The 17,622-nt window shown below is 56.0% G+C and overlaps 1 protein-coding gene across 2 annotated transcripts in view; it reads right to left on the bottom strand.

The window, feature by feature from the left end:
* IFFO2 (intermediate filament family orphan 2) overlaps window positions 1-15,327 on the bottom strand; it is a 49,589-nt gene extending 34,262 nt beyond the window's left edge. For both annotated transcript variants that reach the window (XM_024983234.2, XM_024983237.2), the window contains exon 1: window positions 14,367-15,327. In XM_024983234.2, coding sequence (XP_024839002.1) covers window positions 14,367-15,037 — 671 coding nt within the window. In that variant the 5' untranslated portion in view covers window positions 15,038-15,327. The remainder of the gene's footprint in view (window positions 1-14,366) is intronic.
* Window positions 15,328-17,622: the final 2,295 nt, after the last annotated feature.

The following is a 17,622-nucleotide window of genomic DNA, read 5'->3' as shown; positions in this document are numbered from 1 at the left end:
ACAGAGGTGTACACACCTACGCACACATACTTAAATATGCAACAGGCTCCAAGCACTGTGACCCAACTCTGAATCCTGAGAATGGAGGCTCTGGTTCCCAAAAACCGTGAGACCTATCTGCTCCAGTCTACCCCCGGGGTGCTTCCACCTCCTGAAGCACCCTCCCAAAGCTGGGTCTGGAACGAGGCTGGACAGTGGTGGAAGCCCAGTGACAATCCTCTAAGACCCAAATTCACACGCCAGCTCTGCCCCTTTTCAGGCCACGGCAAGTGACAAGTCGCTTCACCTGTGGAGACTCAGTTTCCCCGTCTGCACAGTGGGCACAACCACACCCACCCTTCAAGAGTCTTGTGAGGTTTAAGAATCTTGTGCAGTAAAAAAAAATGGCTGTGAAGTTTTAAACTGTATCAGCCACACGGGATGCTCTCGGGGAACCATGAGGGGAATATTACGGGGTTCCAAGATCCTGGCTTCCTTCTGGGAGGAAGTGAGGGCGATCCGAGCCTCCCAGGGCTTCTCTGCTTGGGCCCTGTGATCCCTTCCACCTTGTTTCCCACCTTGGGGGTGGGTGATAGCCAGGACTTAAGCCCAGAAGCTACAAAGCAGCCTTTGTCTCGGAGACAAAACCCTAAACCGGCTGCCTTGACGTCAGCCCTGGGCAACCAGTGCCAGGACAGCCTTCAGCATCACCCCTCTGCCAAGGTCTGGGAGTGAGGGCTTCACCCACAAGCCCCGGCAGAGACAGCCTGTGGGCTCACAAGAACCTGGAAGCCACCTGCCCGTGGCTGTAAGAAGGAACAGCTGCCCCAGTGACCCCTGAGGTGCAAGACAGGACTTGACCCCCGTCCCCTGTATCTGAGGCCAAGGGCCGGGGCCAGGAACACATACCCATTCCTCAGCCTGGGAGACTGAGTCAGGGCTGAGGCTAGAAGAGTCCACCAGGTTCAGGTTCAAATTCGAGCTCTGCCCCTCCACACGATGAGACCTCAGGACAGGGCTACCTCCTGAGGCCGCCTCCGCATCAAGCTGCTGGGACTTGGGAGGCAGGGACAGAGAGAGACTCCCCGTTCAAGACCACCCTCCAACAAGGCCCCTGGGAGCCTCAGGGTCCAGGGGACACAGCGCGCTGGTCGCAGCCTTGGGGGCCAGGTCTTGCCCTACAGTGACCCTCTGCCGACAACCTGCTGGGGAGGACGGGGGATGGGACCTCCTCTTGGCTGGTCAAGAGGGTGGCTGGGCTGGGGAAGGGAAGTGCTCTGAACACAAAGGCCACTCTGCAGCCGGAAGCGGAAGCGGGAGGGCCGAGTCTCTGCTCACTGTGTGGGGCCTGGGGGCTGGGGAGGCAGGGCCGGGCTGAGACAGGCACAGAGCAATAGCAGCTCAGGGGCCTGCACCACACTTGGCCCTCGGTGTGCCCCATCTCACTGAAGCCTCACTGCAACCACGAGCTAAGGCTGTCAGCCCCATTTTACAGATGAGAAAACTGAGGCCTGGGGTGGTGATGCGAAACCCAGGTAGTCCCACTCCAGGATCAGAGCTCCCACCCAAGTGAAAGCCCTGATCACAGGCAGACTGTATAACCAAGGAAGAGGGAACAAATCGTTTCTTTTTAAAGCCCCATGGATCAACCCTGAGTGTTCATTGGAAGGACTGATGCTGAAGCTGAAGCTCCAATACTTTGGTCGCCTGATAGGAAGAGCCGAGTCATTGGAAAAGACCCTGATGCTGGGAAAGACTGAAGGTGGGAGGAGAAGGGGACGACAGAGGTTGAGATGGTTGGATGCCACCACTGAGCAAACTCCAGGAGATTGTGAAGGACAGGGAAGCCTGGTATGCTGCAGTCCATGGGGTCACAAGGAGTCAGACATGACTTAACGACTGAACGACGACAACAACAATGGATGTATTATGCCTTAAGGCCCAGAAAGGAACAACCTATAAATTAGGGACCCCTGAACTCAGCCTCAGGTTAATCCTGGCTTGTCTGTAGCCTGGTGAGCGTCAGCCTGTCTCCCAACATGAACGAGTCCTAATGTTGTAAACGTCAGTATTTTATTTAAAGGCAAGTGTAAAACCAGTTGCAATGTAATATTAAGATTTTCCATAGCTAATTGTATAAACGTCCAAACATAGTACTTGCCAGGGCACAGCCCCAGACTGCGGACTCAAGAAACACGGTCGTTGTGGGGACTGGGGGATCAGCCTTTGTAGTTCACCCAGTTCCTCACTATGGGCAAAGTCCTCAGACCTCCAACTCCAGGGCTCACTCCAGAGAAGAGGGGATGGGAATGGCCCTCACTGGGCCAGGCTCATCAACAGTGCTGTGGGTCTTGCTGTCCCGTTTTATACCAGAGGAAACCAAGGCACAGAGAAACGCACAGCTGAGCACACAGCTGGCAGACAGGGTCAGCCGGTTGGCCAACATCCCAAGACGTGAGCATCAGGCTGAGTTTAGGGAGGTGCGTCCTGTGACAAGGAGACGAACCCAAGACAACCTCGGATATCTCCTGTGCAGCTCTGCAGCACCGGGGACCCAGCTGTCTGGCCAAGAGGCAGGGTTCACTCGGTCCCTGTGGGCGCCACCTCGACAGGCTCCAAGACTTCTTCACTCTAAGCTCTCTGACCTCTGGGAGTTTTCCAAGCCCCTCCTTAAAGGACCAGCAGCCTCCGGAAGGATCCCTTAGCTCAAGGGTTTCAAAGGAACCCTGTTTAGGGACTGGGCTCTAGCCCCTGCTGTGCTATGTGAGCTCAGGAGAGCTGCTCTCCTTCTCCGGGCCTCAGTTTTCTCATCTGTAAAATGGCCGTGGGTATTTAAGTGGGAGTAGAGAGCAAAAGATATAACTCTGAGGGATGAACTCGCAGAAGGTCTTCTTCAAAAGACAGCAGGCACATCTAGGTATCTGGGATGACAGGAGAACGATGTCTCCTGGAAGCAGGGGAGGGACTAGATGATCTCAGAGAAAGCCTCAAACCCTCTGGGCCCACCAGGAGGTCAGAGGAAGGTGTGCGGGAGGGCGGTCAGCTGGGAGAGTAATGGTGAGCCACCTAGTTCCCGCAGCCCCAAACTGCGTCTAGAACCGCGTCGAATTCTAGGTCTGGACCTTGATGGTGGCCAGGGAAGCTGAGGCCCCCGGGACGGCACTGCCCTCTAACCCTGCAGGTACCTCTCTCACCAACCTCCTCTGCCCTCCACCACGATGTCAAGACCCTAGCCCCATAGTGCAAGGGGTGCGGGGTAAGCAGAGATGGGGTACTGACCCCAGGGTGCTCCACGTCCAGAGGGGAGAGACATAGGCTCCTGGCCCCACGCTCACAGACACACGGGCTCATGGAGCCTCGCAGGAGGCAAAGAGCTCCCACCCAGGCCTGGCATCGAGCAGGGGTAAGAGACCAAAACAAGGAAGAAGAGAGAGGGAGAGAGGATGAGAGACAGCCAAACTGAAGACAGGGAGCCCAGAAGGGGAGGGAGGGGCGGAAGGGGGAGGGAAAGAACAGGCAGGCCTGGCGGTGTCCCGACGCCGGCGGCCGCCCGGGAGCCACCAGCCCGGCCCTCTCAGCTCCCGGCCTCTGCACAAACTGCTCTCTCCGCCTGCAGCACCCTGTGCCCCCTCTCTTCCACTCTTACTCGACCTTCCGAACAAAACTCAGCTGCTGTCTCCTCCAGGAAGCCTTCCTTGACTAGCCTTAAGCTGGCTCAGCTGCCTTCCAGAATCACTGGGTTTCAGGCACTACAGAGTCCCACCAGGGTCCTCTCTGGTCCAGCATTCTGACTTTGCAACGGGCTTTCCCTAAATCAATTCTGGTCTCAGTCTGCCCCTCTTCCCCGGATGGCCTTCTACCCATTACTACAGCTGGCCAGGGCAAGTCGGGGAGGTACCCACGGGTCCTGGGAAGATGTCCTGACCCTGCCCAGAGAGGAGCCTGTCTGCCGGAGAATTTCACAAGGTCCACTTAGACCAGCAGCTCTTCCCCTCCCCCCCAGACGGCCAACAGGCGGCAGTGAGCCAGGAAGCTTCTTAAATAACCCAAGTAATAAAAGTGGCCAATTAAGAGGGTGGAAGGCAGTGTCTCCACTGCGGGGGTGTCTCTCCATTGAGCTGCAGACGCGCAGGGGGCTGTGTGCAAGAGCACATTCCGAAGTCGGAGCACGGAGGCCAGAGAGCGCTGAGCAAGCATCTCGGAGCCAGCCCCTGCCCGGCGCGGCCCAGGCCAGGGCCCCAGCGCCCCCCGCCCCTCCCCACAGAGCCCGCAGCCTCGCTGAGCTTCATCACGATAGCTGCCCGTGCCTCAGCGCAGTCCTCCCCTTTCTCTCGCCACTCATGCAATAGGGCTGGTGGTCCTCATGCCGCAGATAAGAAATCAAGGTCTCCCTCAAGGTCACGGGGCTGATTAAGCGGTGGAAACACTCCTGGACTCCTCTCTCCCTGACCTCCAAGTCACGCACAAAGGCTCTTCTCTGAGCTGTTTCTTTTCAAAGGTTTTGTCCAGCACCCCATCCCAGCTTGACTTGCGACCAAGGGAAGATGTGCTATTAAGGCAAGGTGAGGACAAGACCTTTCATGGAACTTCAAGTGGCCCCTGGTTGCCCAGGAAGCTGGAGAAGAAGCGTCTGCGTGGGTTTGGGCCCAGGGCCTCCGAGCATGGTCATCACAGGCACAGCACGCGACAATTTATAAAATGCTGCCACAGGGATCACTTGGTTTAATCTGCCAAACAGCCTCATGAAGCCAGGTTTATTACCCCCATTTCACAGCAGGGAAAACTGAGGCTCAAAGCAAGAAAGCTGCCTGCAATTGATATGCCCCTTCCTGGGTACCACAGAGTGTAAGAGGTTGGGTCTGGAGCCTGACTTCCTGGGTTTGAATCTTGGCTTGCTGCTTCCTGTCTTGGCCCTCAAGGTCTCAGTTTTAGCATCTCTAAAATGGGCCACTGACAGTTTGCAACTCATAGGGCTATTGTGAGGTTCCACGAATAAACTGCTTTGAATAGCACCTGGCAGAGTGTAAATGGTATAGAAACATTTTTTAGCTAATTAATTACTGTTTACCGTGCCCGTAGTCTGCACGGGTACTATTTGGGCAGGGATTGTAACGTGGTATTGTCCCATTTGCCTGGTTCCCCAGACCCTGGGCTGCTGAGGGCAGGCGCTGTGCATGCTTCACCCCAGTGCCCAGCACGGGGCCTGGAACAAGGTGGGTGCCCAGCCACTGTCCAGAGAACAGAACTCCAGCTTCTCGGACACCCATACCCAGCAGTCTCATCTTCCCCACCAAGAGACACAGGATGACTGTAACAAGTTCCCCATTCCCTGGCGAAGTTCACAGCACCCACCGAAAGCAGAAGTCAGACCTGAGCCCAGGGCACAGGCCGGCTTCCCTCCGGCCACCGGAATGCCCGCTGCCCTCTCCTGCTTATCATCAGGCATGGAGAGCCCTGACCACTGCCCAGGGGGCCCTCGGTGCTGGGCATGACAAAGGAGCATTAACTTGGAGTGTGAGCCCCAGATCCTGCCCAGATCTCCTTTCTGATCTAAATCAGATCACATGGAAAGTGCTCGGCAGGTAATGATTCGTGTTCCCTGCTCACTCTCCCTCCCTCCTTCCCCACCCACCTGGATATGCCAACTAGGAACTCTCCCCTACCCAGAGCTCAGTCCTCAGCGAGCAGTGGGGCTGGACCGCCCCCAAAGCCGCCCGGGAGGCTCATCTGCTTGCCCCTGGCACTGATTCATTGGCTTCACAAGAAAATAATTACTCTAAAGTCACAGCAGGAAGTCCTCCCCGCGTGGCAGCCACCTCCTGTTCTGCCACCCGCCGCAGCATTGCTGTGAGGCGGGGAGACCCACCCCTCAGCCTGCCTCCTGCCTGCCTCCCGCCCTTCACCAGCTTCAGGAGCCTTCAGCATCTTTCCGGGGAGGAGCCTGAACCTGGGGTCTGGAGACCCAGGCTGCCCTCCTTTGAGATCTGGGGCAGATGTCTTCACCCTTCTGAACCTCTCATCCGTAAAATGAACAGTAATCAATTCCCACTTCTCGGGATGGCTCTAATAAATAAATCTCACTTATTGAAAGATTTCCTCCCAAGGCCTAGCACATAGTAGGTACTCAATGATGGCGACTAACCCATTATGATTTATTTTAAACCTTTTGGCCAATGTTTCCACATCCCACGGTTTCAGTTGATTTTTATATCAACCCTGGGAAGCAGAACTCATAAGAAACTTTATCCCCATTTTACAGAGCAATTCATCAAGGTACAAGAGATTAAACAGCATGCACAGAATCCAGGTCACTCTAGGAAAGTCACAGAGACACCAGTCTTTCCGTGGTCCCCACTGCCAGGTGGGCAACGGGAAGCTTAGCCCACAGCACAGGCAAACCAGGGCCATGACCAGGGTGCCCCCGGGGCCCCTGGGCAGCTCTAGCTGCCCCCTGCCACACCTGGGGGGCTCAGCCAGGCCACAGCCCCCGGAGGGAACCAGTGGCATTTGCCAGGCTTAAGTACTGAATGACAACTACTCTTGTACCAGGAACTAGGGTAAAAAACCACATCCTGCCCAGGAAGCCAAGCAGGGGTGCCCCTTGGGGGTGGGAGGGCACTGCCCTGGCAGGCATCAGCAACCTTCACCAGCTTCGTTTCTGGCCTAGAATCTTCTAAGCACCTCACAGCCAGTCATGCCCAGAGGCTGCACCACCCCCAGATGCTGCCAGCAAGGTCAGGGACCACCCTCTCCCCAGGGCCCAGCCTGGTTCTTGACTTCTGCCCACCTCACAAAGCTGGCACTACCCAGCCCTTAGGGCGCCCACCCTTCCGCCCTGTGAAATCTGGCCATGTAACTCTTAGAACTTCACGGTCTACAATGTGCTGTAGCCATGTGAGCCCATGGCCTGTCCTTCGGTGTCGGGACACAGATTTCAGCAACCCCCTTTTCCAGATGAGAAAACTGAGACTCAGGGAGACAAAGGGAAAGCCATCTGTATATCCCGTGCTGGGGGCCCAGCGTTTGGCATCAGTAGATGGGTTTTCATTCAAACTTGTTGGAATGATGTGTCAGGACCAGAGTCCTGGTCTCCCGACTCCAGATCCAGACCTTTCGCTCAACAAGCCGCAGGCCGGCCAGATGTAGAGTCCACGTGTGTCGGTCACCCATGGCCACGCAGGCCTACTGGGGCCTGCCAGCACGCAGCAGCCAGGCACACAGAGCCTCCCTCACTGCACAAGTACTTGCTCAGCTCGGACGCCGGCCAGAACCTGGCTTGGCTCTGTGTGTACAAGATGAAGAAGGCAGACCCGGAGCCGGCCCCCACAGAGCTTACAGTCGAAGGAAGGGTTAGGGTTAGGGTAGCTACGTTCAGGGTGGAGGGTGCTGTGCCAGGGGAGGCAGTGGGCGCTCAGGAATGCCTGACGGAAGGTCAGGGGAGAGCCCAGGGAACGACAGGGCTGCCTCCCTCCCTGCCGTGCGCCTGCAGCCATCTGTGACCTGGGAAATAACCCGAGCGCCCGGCCGCAGCGCATTGACAGGATCAAAAGCCAGGACTCTGCAGGCAACGCCCACAGCCTCCGCTGTCACTGACTCGTGGCACGGTTCAGATGAATTCCCCTGGAAGTCCACTCATCTCCTGGCGGCAAAGGACGTGTGCAAGCTCTCTGTCTACCCTTCTGTGTCCTTCAAATCCTGACACGTGTGGAGATGCAGGCACGGGCTTGGAGAGAGAGCCTGACGGCGCATGTGTACATGAGCGTGTGCGCACGCGTGTGTGTGTGTGTGTGTGTGTGTGTGTGTGTGTGAGTGTGTGGCTCCGCATCCGGTGGCCAAGGAAAAAGCCCCGCCTCGAATTCCTGGGAGAAGGAATCTTTAGCGTCAGCTGTCTCCCTGCTTCCTGCTTCCTTTACTTTTCTGGGACCTCATTCCCTTCCTTCTAGCGTAAGGCTCTGAAAATCCCTCCCAAATTTGTCCCCAGAGAGCCTGCCAGCCAAACCAAGAGATGCTGGAAGACGAAGGAGCTAAATGGAGTGGGGTTTGTGTGTTTCTTTTAAAGGAGGCTGGCAGAAAGGGCAGGGGGTGACCGGAGATTTCCGGAGACACAAATCAACCAGTAAGAGTAGGAAGAACAGCCTCCTTAGATGCTGGACAAAGAAGCAGCCCTTTCTCCCTCCGCCCCCAGCACCATCTCTGGCGCCTTCCAGGGGACAGAGAGCGACGACGTGTCCTGAAATGGATGTGCCCGGCGTCCAGTGCCTTGCCGAGAAACCCTTGTAAAATGAAAGGAACAGATATCGCTGGGGGTGGGAGGCGGGGGTGCTCTGGGATGGGGGATGTTCCGGGAGCCTGCCTCATGTGCTTACCCCAGGCGCTGACTTACCCCCTTCTGACCTCTAGGGGAGTTAGTCTCCCTCTTTCACAGATAGCAGCGGGCCAGTCAGCTCAGAGAGGCCACGCAACTGCCCACAGTCACGCAGAGACTGGGAGAGCTGGGATTCGATCCATGCTTCCTCCAGCCAAAGCTGCCCCCTCCCCCACCGGGACAATCAGAAATAAAGAAGCTGTATCTGCAGCGGCTTCAGAAACAATGGAAGTGCGGGGAAAGAAGTCCTCTGAGCAGCTTTCTGGGGAAGTCTTGTGGCTTTGGGGCACTCGGGGGCCAACACCCTCCTGCCTGGGGCGTGATGGCAAAAAGACAAGGGACAGTCCAGCGGGCATCCCCCCAGCCCCTTTCTGGAGCTCTGCATTCGGGCTGACAGCCCGGCCCCTTCCGGCTCAAGATCAGAAATAGCTGTTACAAAAGTCCCTCCCATCCCCGAAAGTAGCTTTTTAAAAAATGCTTAAAGGCAGACACATAAAAAGGTGGAGAGCGTTCTGCCAAGTCCCGACAGAAGGCAAATGGTGCAGGCATCGCCTCGGGGCAGGAAACAAAACTTTCCATGACAGATGGACGTTCTGCCTGTCTTTGTGGGTCAGCTCCCTCTGGGCCTCAGTTTCCCCGTCTCTAAAGCGAAAGTATTCCGCTGAATCAGCAATTTCTTTCTTTTCTGCTAAACTGTAAAATGCTTGGTTTCCAAACAACTCTCCCCTCAGAATATCAATTTGAGAGCCACGAAAATGGAGCTGCTGTGGTTGATGGGGGCGAAATCCTAGGTGGTCTGCCCCTAGCTGTTCCCCAAATCACCTCACAGCACCCTGCTCCAGATCCCAGGGCTCCAAAGAGCCCACCTGAAAACCACCAGGCTGAAGGATCACCATGGTCCTCCAGGACCTCAAACAGAGCTCCAGTGAAAACAAACCTAGACCTCCAGGCAGACCAGAGTCGGGGCACAGACACTCAGCAACGTGCAAGGGCTGGGAACAAAACCAGCCCGGTCCAAACCATGCTGGGCCTGGGGCGGGAGAGGGGGCGGCCGGGGACAGAGAAAGGCCCCCCTGCCCTCCCAGGAGGCAGACAGAGCAGCCCTGACTTGGACCCTCCAAGTCACAGACAGAAACGCTGAGCGAGCTGGGAGGGAGGGCCTATAGGAAGCCTGTTGGGTATAGAAGACCTTCGGCTCAGAAAGAGCAGCGCCTGGCCCTAGGTTACACAGTGCCTCACAGCAGGGTGGGGTCTGGAGAACTCCAGGCACTGGAGTCTGGGTCCCTAGGATGCCCATTCTGAAAACACTCCGCCTGCCTAAAGTTCAGCTACATTCGGCAGGAATCTCCCAGGGAAAGGCCCCCAGCCTGCAAGCTCAGAACAGGATATTTCGGTGACACTATGTGGAGACAGGGTGCCGATGTTTGTTTTGGTTTCCAAATCAACGCTTGACAACCTTGTCAGCTACGGTTTCAGTGACCACACTTCCCGCATGGTAAAGAGCTCGGAGCTGATTGGCCCAAGGGGAAATCAAAGCAGGAGTGAACAGGGTGAGCCCAGGCATCCCAGGCCAGGGGCTCTGGTTTGGGTAAGCGTTTCCAAAACATGGATCCTATACCAATGACGCACACGAGATGATGTGCGCTGGTACACAGAAGGTAACTTTTTAAATTTACATTTTATTGACTATGTGAGTGCATAAACAAAATGTGGTCTACCCACATGGAAGAATATCATTCAGCATTACAAAGGGATGTACTGCTGGTATAAGCTACAGCCTGGATGAATCTCACAAACATCATCTGAGTGAAAGAAGCCAGGCAGAAGCGACAACATGCTGCCGGACCCCGTTTATATGACGAGTCTACAGAGACAGGAAGCCGGTCTGTGGCTGCTGGGCTGGAGGAGAAGTGCGGATTCACTGCAGAGGTGCAAGAAAGATCTTTTGGAGATGATGTGAGTGTTATAAAACTGGACTGTGCTGATAGTTGCACAGCTCGATGGATTGACTAAAAATCATTGAACTGTATGTGTAAAACGGGAGAATTTTGCGATATGCAAATTATACCTCAATAAAGCTGGCTGAGATGGCTGGATGGCATCACTGACTCGATGGACGTGAGTCTGAGTGAACTCCGGGAGCTGGTGATGGACAGGGAGGCCTGGCGTGCTGCGATTCATGGGGTCGCAAAGAGTTGAACACAACTGAGCGACTGAACTGAACTGAACCGAACACTGGCTGAAAATTTAACGTTCAAAAAACTAAGATCACAGCATCTCTGGTCCCATCATTTCATGGCAAATAGAAGGGGAAAATGTGGAAGCAATGGCAGATTTTATTTTCCTAGGGTCCAAAATCACTGCAGACGGTGACTGCAGTCATGAAATTAAAAGACACTTGCTCCTTGGAAGAAAAGCTATGACAAACCTAGACAGCATATTAAAAAGCAGAGACATCACTTTGCTGACAAAGGTCCATCTAGTCAAAGCTATGGTTTTTCCAGTAGTCATGTATGGATATGAGAGTTGGACCATAAAGAAGGCCTGAGCACTGAAGAATTAACACTTTCAACTGCAGTGCTGGAGAAGACTCTTGCAGGTCCCTTGGAGAGCAAGATCAAACTAGTCAACCCTAAAAGAAACCAATTCTGAATATTCATTAGAAGGACTGAGACTGAAGATGGAGCGCCAATATTTTGGCCACCCGGTGGGAAAAGCCAACTCATTGGAAAAGACCCTGATTCTGTGAAAGACTGAAGGGGCAAAAGGAGAAAGGGATGACAGAGGATGAGATGGTTGGATGGCATCACCGACTCAATGGACATGAATCTGAGCAAATGCCAGGAGATAGTGAAGGCCAGGGAAGCCTGGCGTGCTGCAGTCCATGGGGTCGCAGAGTCAGAAACGACTTAGCAACTGAACAGCAACAACAAAGCTGTTTAAAACATTTTACAAAAATAATAATAGAGATGGTGATACGTGACTATGGCCGCGGTTCATGGAGGCAGAACCCCAAAAGTTCCCAGCTTGGAAAACACTGAGCTACACAACCAAGGTTGCCCTTTGGAGAGGCAGAAGAGCATCTCCAAGGCAGCGAGTTCCTCCAGGTGGACAGGGGAAACTCTGGAAACTTTCCTTCCCCAGGACAGGCTCTTTCTTTTGGTCACCTCTTGGGACCCCATGCTAGATATCCTGGAAGTATCTGAAGCCTTCAGTGGCCAAGAGCCCAGGTAAACACACTGGTCTCATTCTCTTATGAGCATAAGATCAGAAGCGGCCTAGGAGTTCAAACTCAGATTTACATATTGCCAAGGCTGGGAAGACTCTTTGAGATCATCTAGTCCAGTGCTTCTTACGCTTTTCAAAAAGGTTGATCATATGCCTGCCCTCTTCCCAAAAGAAAATCCTATGAGAAACCCAAATAAAGAAACAAATAAATACAGAATATTATTTGTATGAATCTATTGTAGGCTCAGTGAGAAAACAGTCACCAGTCCTTGAGGTTGACGAGCCCATTTTGGTCTGTTAACACTTAGAACTAGGATTATGGTTGACAGGTCCACCTTCAGTTTAATTCTATCTCTGGTTTGGGCCACAGAGTATCAGGAAAATCCTGACTCACACAGATTAGTAGCTACAAACGGGACCAGCTTTTAGCAGTTTGCTTTCTGATCTCAGAATATTCTTCCGACGAAGAGAAGGCGGGGGTGGCTCTAACTTGACTCTGAACCAACAAATCAACGTTAAGTCGACTTCCAAGAGTTAACAGTAAGAACTCAAAAGTGAGTGAGCATATTTTCATGACCATTTGATATTTTTTTAAACATCAGTTTTTATTTAACATTCAAGGAATGCCTACGGCATCTCTGAGGCAGCCTGGAGCTTCAGGGACACTTCTAGCCCACCCTCTTCTCTCCTTTACAGACAGGGCAACTGAGGCTCGCTCAAAGGAGGAGGCAGATGTGCTCTGGCAAAAATCCCACTTGAGCCCTGAATCAATTTCAGAAAAGATGCATCTCCCCAATTCACCAAAAAAAAAAAAAAATGGGGGGAAGAGAAGGTGCACACGCCCCCTACAAGGGTGGGAAGAGACACACACTCACCCTCCACCTGTCTCAGCAGCGCCCATGTCATTCCAGGGCAGCACCAGAAGCTGACATCACACCCCACACCCTGGGTGCAACTTGAACTGGGCATTGCTCAATGCCAATCCATCTCCCTCTAGGACTGGGCACAGTGTTTCCATCTCCTTAGTAGCCAGGTCCAAAAAGTGCGCACACACACACACACAATAAAACAAACACCCCGCAAGCCTGGGGCATGACGACACCATCGGCAGTGGCAGACCAAAGGGCCCTCCCAGTTTCACCATCAAGAGCAAGCGCCTGTTTCCCTGCCCCACCCCAACAAAGCAGCCCACACAGGGCAGAGGGGTGGCCTCCCCATGGCGAGGCACCAGGCCATTCTCGAGTCCTGCAGAGAGACAACCAGCCCAGGAGAGTAGCTTGTCTCCCCCTGGGGTCCAAGACATTTCCCCAGGAAGCCAGGCTCTGCATAGGAGACTGGAGACTCTGGGCAAAACTGCCCCCTTACAGCTTGACAAAGAGTCTCTCATCTTTAATAACGTCAATCTGATTACTTCATACCTTCCAAAAGGCATCACCGGCCTACTCGCCCCTTATACAGCTGTGGGTGGATTTTATCATTCCCATTTCTCTGATGAGTAAACAGGCTTCCAAGTAGTTCAGTGACCACTCAGTTCAGCCAGAGGTTCTCACTGGCAGGTGCTGGAGGTGGCACTTGAATCCTGCCCAGTGGCCAGCCCGCCCAGGTGAGACGAAAAGGGAGGAGACCCATGGCCAGCTGTCTGTGCTCTCGTGAGCACTAGGACACAGGAGCGGAAGGAAAGACGCTTCTCAGGGCATCCTCCAAGCCCTGGGGATCAGAGCCACAGTTCCCAACGCAGAGATGCCCATGCCTGGGACAGCAAAGGGCCCTGCTCCCTTCCTGAGACGCTACAGACAAACCCCTCTCCTCTTATCAGTAGGCCGATTAGGTAAAACTGACGGCCAGGTTGCGGGAAGGAGACAATGTCAGTTTCCCAGCTGGGAATCCAGGCTGGGCAGAAATGTGCTAGCCAGTTCAGCAGGCAGTCTGTGCCGCACTCCAGCCAGATCTGGTGGTCTGGGTCCATTCACTGTCCAGGCTTCCAGCCTAAGGTTATCTTTGCTTGTGTAGATAACTCAGTCTTTAGGGCTGAGTTTCTTGGGGGTCCAAAAAAAACCATGAGAATTCAGGGTAGGGAGAAGAGAGGTGAAGGGAGGTGTTTCTAAAACTCGTGGCCAGTCTGATGTAGGTCTTGTTATCCAGTCCAGCCAACCGGACACGAGAGAGCTGGAGCAAGACAGCGGACCCTGGCCTCAGTGCACAGACCCAAGCACTCTGAAACACTTGATTTTTTTTTAAATTCAAGGAAAAATAGAAATTTAGTGGATTACTTAAGAGTTGTTTCTTTTCACCCATTGACAGAGGGGAGCCCACTTTGTACATCCTTGGGGAAAACACCTAAGTTGGAAGACAGACTGGCCAGGAGTATCTCACATCCCAGCTTCACCACCTATTAGCCAAGACCCCTTAGGCAAGTCACTAGCATCCGTGCCTCGGTTTTCTCATCAACAAAGCTAGGATAAGAATGCCCCACACTTTGTGTTGCCATGAGGATTAGGTGACATCACATAAAACACCTACGGTCATTATGTCACCTAGAAAACAATGTGCCTGGTCCGGTGACGGAGCGGAGGTGTCCCCCACGGTAGTCAGCGCCGGTCCCCATCCTCGGAACTAGAAAACCGAGTTTTCCAAGTCTGCAAACACAGCTTCCAGCCCCACCTGCTAGGACCAGCTGGCCGCCCACCCCCTACCCCGGCCCCTCCGGAACGCACACATTCCGGGGCCGCCAGACCCGAACGACCCCCAACCCCCCACCAGGGAGTGCGGGGGGGCAGGGCGGGGTCCCACTCACCTCCGCTTGTACTCGTCGCGCTCGCGCTTCACCTTGGCGAGCACGTTGTAGAGCGCGCGGATCTCGGGCGTGATGGTGTCGATCTGCACGCCCACGCCGTCGGGATGCACCCACGACACTCCGGGGCCCTGCACGGTCTCCACGCCGCCGCCGCCCGTGCGCCGCACCTGCGTGTAGCTCCAGATGGTCCCGGGCAGGCGGCCGTAGTACTGCGGGTGCGAGCCGCCACCGGGAGGCAGGCCGCCCAGGGCCGCGGCGTGGTTGGCGTTGGCGCCGGCCGCCGCGCCGCTGCCCGGCCCGCCGCCGGGCGCGGGGGGCCGCAGCAGCTCCGGCCCGGTCTGCACGGCCTGCTCGCGGGAGAAGGTCTTGTAGCGCAGCCGCCGCTCGCGCTCGCTCTGCTGCTGCTCCAGCTGCTTCTCCAGCAGCCGGTTGCGCCGCTCCAGTTCGTGCACCTTGGCCAGGAAGCAGCGGAAGCGCACGTTGAGCCCCTTGAGTAGGTGGATGTTGGAGCCCAGGTCGTCCCGCAGCGCCGCCGTCACCGGCGACGGCCCGGGCCCGGCCCCGCCGCCGCTGCCGCCCCCGCCGGGGCAGCCCCCAGGTCCGCCGCCGCCGCCACCCGGCGGGCAGCCGAAGGCCAAGGCCATCTCTCCGAACAGCAGCGAGTTCACCATGCGCCGGCCGCGCGGCTCAGGGCCCAGGGCCCGCGGCTCTAGGTGCGGCTCCAGCTCCGGGCAGGGCTCCCGGCGCGGCCGGGACAGGGCGGACGCGGGATCCAGCGCGGCTGGCCGGGCGGTTCCAGATGCGCGCCAGACGCGGCCTCCGCGATGTCGGCGAGCCGGGCCGTCCCCGGGTGTGGGCGCCGCGGCGAGGGAAGGGACTCGGGCAGCAGTGGAGGCCGCGGCGGCTCGCAAGGGGCGGCGAGGGTCCAAGTCCCGGCGCCGGGGGCTGTCGGAGACACTGTGGAAGCGCCGCGGCAGCCGCGCTCAGAGGACTCTCCGCGGGCACTGCCCCTCTGCGGCGGGCCCCGCCCACTGCAGACCTAGGCCCCGCCCCCGGCCGCGCCCCGCCCACCGCGCCTTCCTCTGCGGCGCTCCCGGAGCCGGAGGCCCTGCCCCCAGGTCTCGCCCCGCCCACCGCGCCTTCCTCTGCGGCGCTCCCGGAGCCGGAGGCCCCGCCCCAGGCCCCGCCCAGCCCACCACTGCGGCGCTCCCGGAGCTGGAGGCCCCGCCCACCCCGGTCTCGTCCCGCCCACCGCGCCTTCCACTGCGGCGCTCCGAGAACCGGAGGCCCCGCCCAGCTCCGGACTGGACCCCTCCCTCCCCTGCGCCGGGTCCTGTGGCCCGGCCCGGCTCCGATCCTTCTCCCGGGGACACGGCCAGCAGAACTGCACCAGGCATGCGGTCAGGTGGGATCGCCGCAGAGCCAGCCCGGCCTCTTAAAGGGACCGGCGGCCTCGGCAGCGCTCGCTTCCCCCTCCAGGGAGTCTCCTCCCCCGCGGTCTTTGCCAAGGAGGCTACCCTTTTCTTCCAACCACCCCAGATCCCGCGGTCCCCCATTCCTGCGGAGTGAGGGGGACCTCGGTCCAGAAGGGCTGGGGACCAAAGCATCCGAAGGTGCATTCGCACCCACCCCCAGTCCAGCGTGGCGCGGCCTCAATCGACCTTCCCCGGATGAGGCGGCGCTTGCACCGGCACGTCGCCCACGCAGTGGACCCAGGAGGGCTCCTCCACCGCTTACCCCAGCCTCTCGTCCCGAGATAGGCCTAGGCTATACCGAGCCGGCTGGTCCTCGGGCCCAAAGACGACCGCGCGGATGCTGGGGACCTGCGTAGGGAAACTGAGCTGAGATCCTCCGGCACATGATACCTGCAAGCTCAGCCTGGGCTGCTACCACTCCCCGGCCCCGAATGATCACCTCCCCACCACCGCACAGGCGGAGATGCAGCTGGCCCCAGAGTGGGGGTCCATTTCATCAACCGCGTGGGGGGCACTTGAGGGCAGAACAGATCTAGAGGGCGGCGCCGACCCAAAGAGGCATTCATTTATTCACTCAAACCTGTTTTCAGATTTACCACCCTAAAAAGACAAGTTCTCCAGTCTCCTGGTGTCTCTTAAGGTGTTGGTCGTTAAGTCGTCTCTGACTTTTTGCGACCCCACGGACTGTAGCCTGCCAGGCTCCTCTGTCCATGGGATTCTGCAGACAAGGATACTGGAATGGGTTGCCCCTCCCTCCTCCAGGGGATCTTCCCCTCCCAGGTATCGAACCCCTCTCCTGCACTGCAGGCAGATGCTTTACCACTGAGCCACCAGGGAAGCCTGGTGTCTCTTAAACCAGTTTGCACACATCTCTGATTATTTTTTGAATACTGATAATAGTTCCCATTATTGAATGCTAAGTATGTATCAGGTGCCATACTTGTTATCCCAATATTACAGAGGTCGCTGAGACCAGTGGAGCAGTGATCCACCCCTAAACACACACTGTAACCTGCCTACACGATGCGGCTGGCCTCTTGTCCATTTCCCCAGTCGAAACCTCAGAGGGAGGTGACCCCCACATTTGAACGCCTGGGGCTGGCAGTGTATGCATTTAACCAGATACGTGGCATGTTCCACATTCTTTCGGCTGCATTTTTTGAATTGCAATTAAATTTTTGTCCTATTAACTTAATGTGTTTGTTCTCTCTCTTTGTGTGTAAGCTTGAGGGCAGGTACCCTTTCTCAGAGGGACAAAGGCTTTGTGTTCTCAGTGACAGAAGAGACATAAAGGAAACACGGGCATGCTCTGGGGTGAGGTCGTGGCTGTGATGTTAGTTGGCTATTTTTGATTCAGTCACAAGAGCAAACCCCAGGTTTCCTTCCCTCAACCCCAGCTCCTTGCTCCATTCCAAACATAGGCTCACCTTTCCAACACCCCCAGCAGAAACTCACCTGTCTTAAAATCTTTCTTTGCCTTACCCAACCAGATGTGATCACTGCTCTTTGGTCTTTGTTCTCTCCTCTCTTGGTAATTTTCTTGTTTATCTAACCTAAAGAATCAAAGCTGTTTGCCTTACAGCAGGAGTTCACGGATTCCCCAGGGTGGGGTGGGGATTGCTAAGGATAGACTTCTGCAAAGTCCATGATATAGACAAAAGTTACATTTTTATTTTCACTAGTACCTGAATCTGGTAAAGCATCTGCCTGCAATGTGGGAGACCCGGATTCGATCCCTGGCTTGGGAAGATCTCCTGGAGAAGGAAATGGCAACCCACTCC

This window comes from Bos taurus, chromosome 2 (assembly GCF_002263795.3).
Source record: "Bos taurus isolate L1 Dominette 01449 registration number 42190680 breed Hereford chromosome 2, ARS-UCD2.0, whole genome shotgun sequence".
NCBI classification, from domain to species: domain Eukaryota; kingdom Metazoa; phylum Chordata; class Mammalia; order Artiodactyla; family Bovidae; genus Bos; species Bos taurus.
Note: the sequence above shows the minus strand (reverse complement) of the source record. Positions and strands in the feature narration are given on the sequence as shown.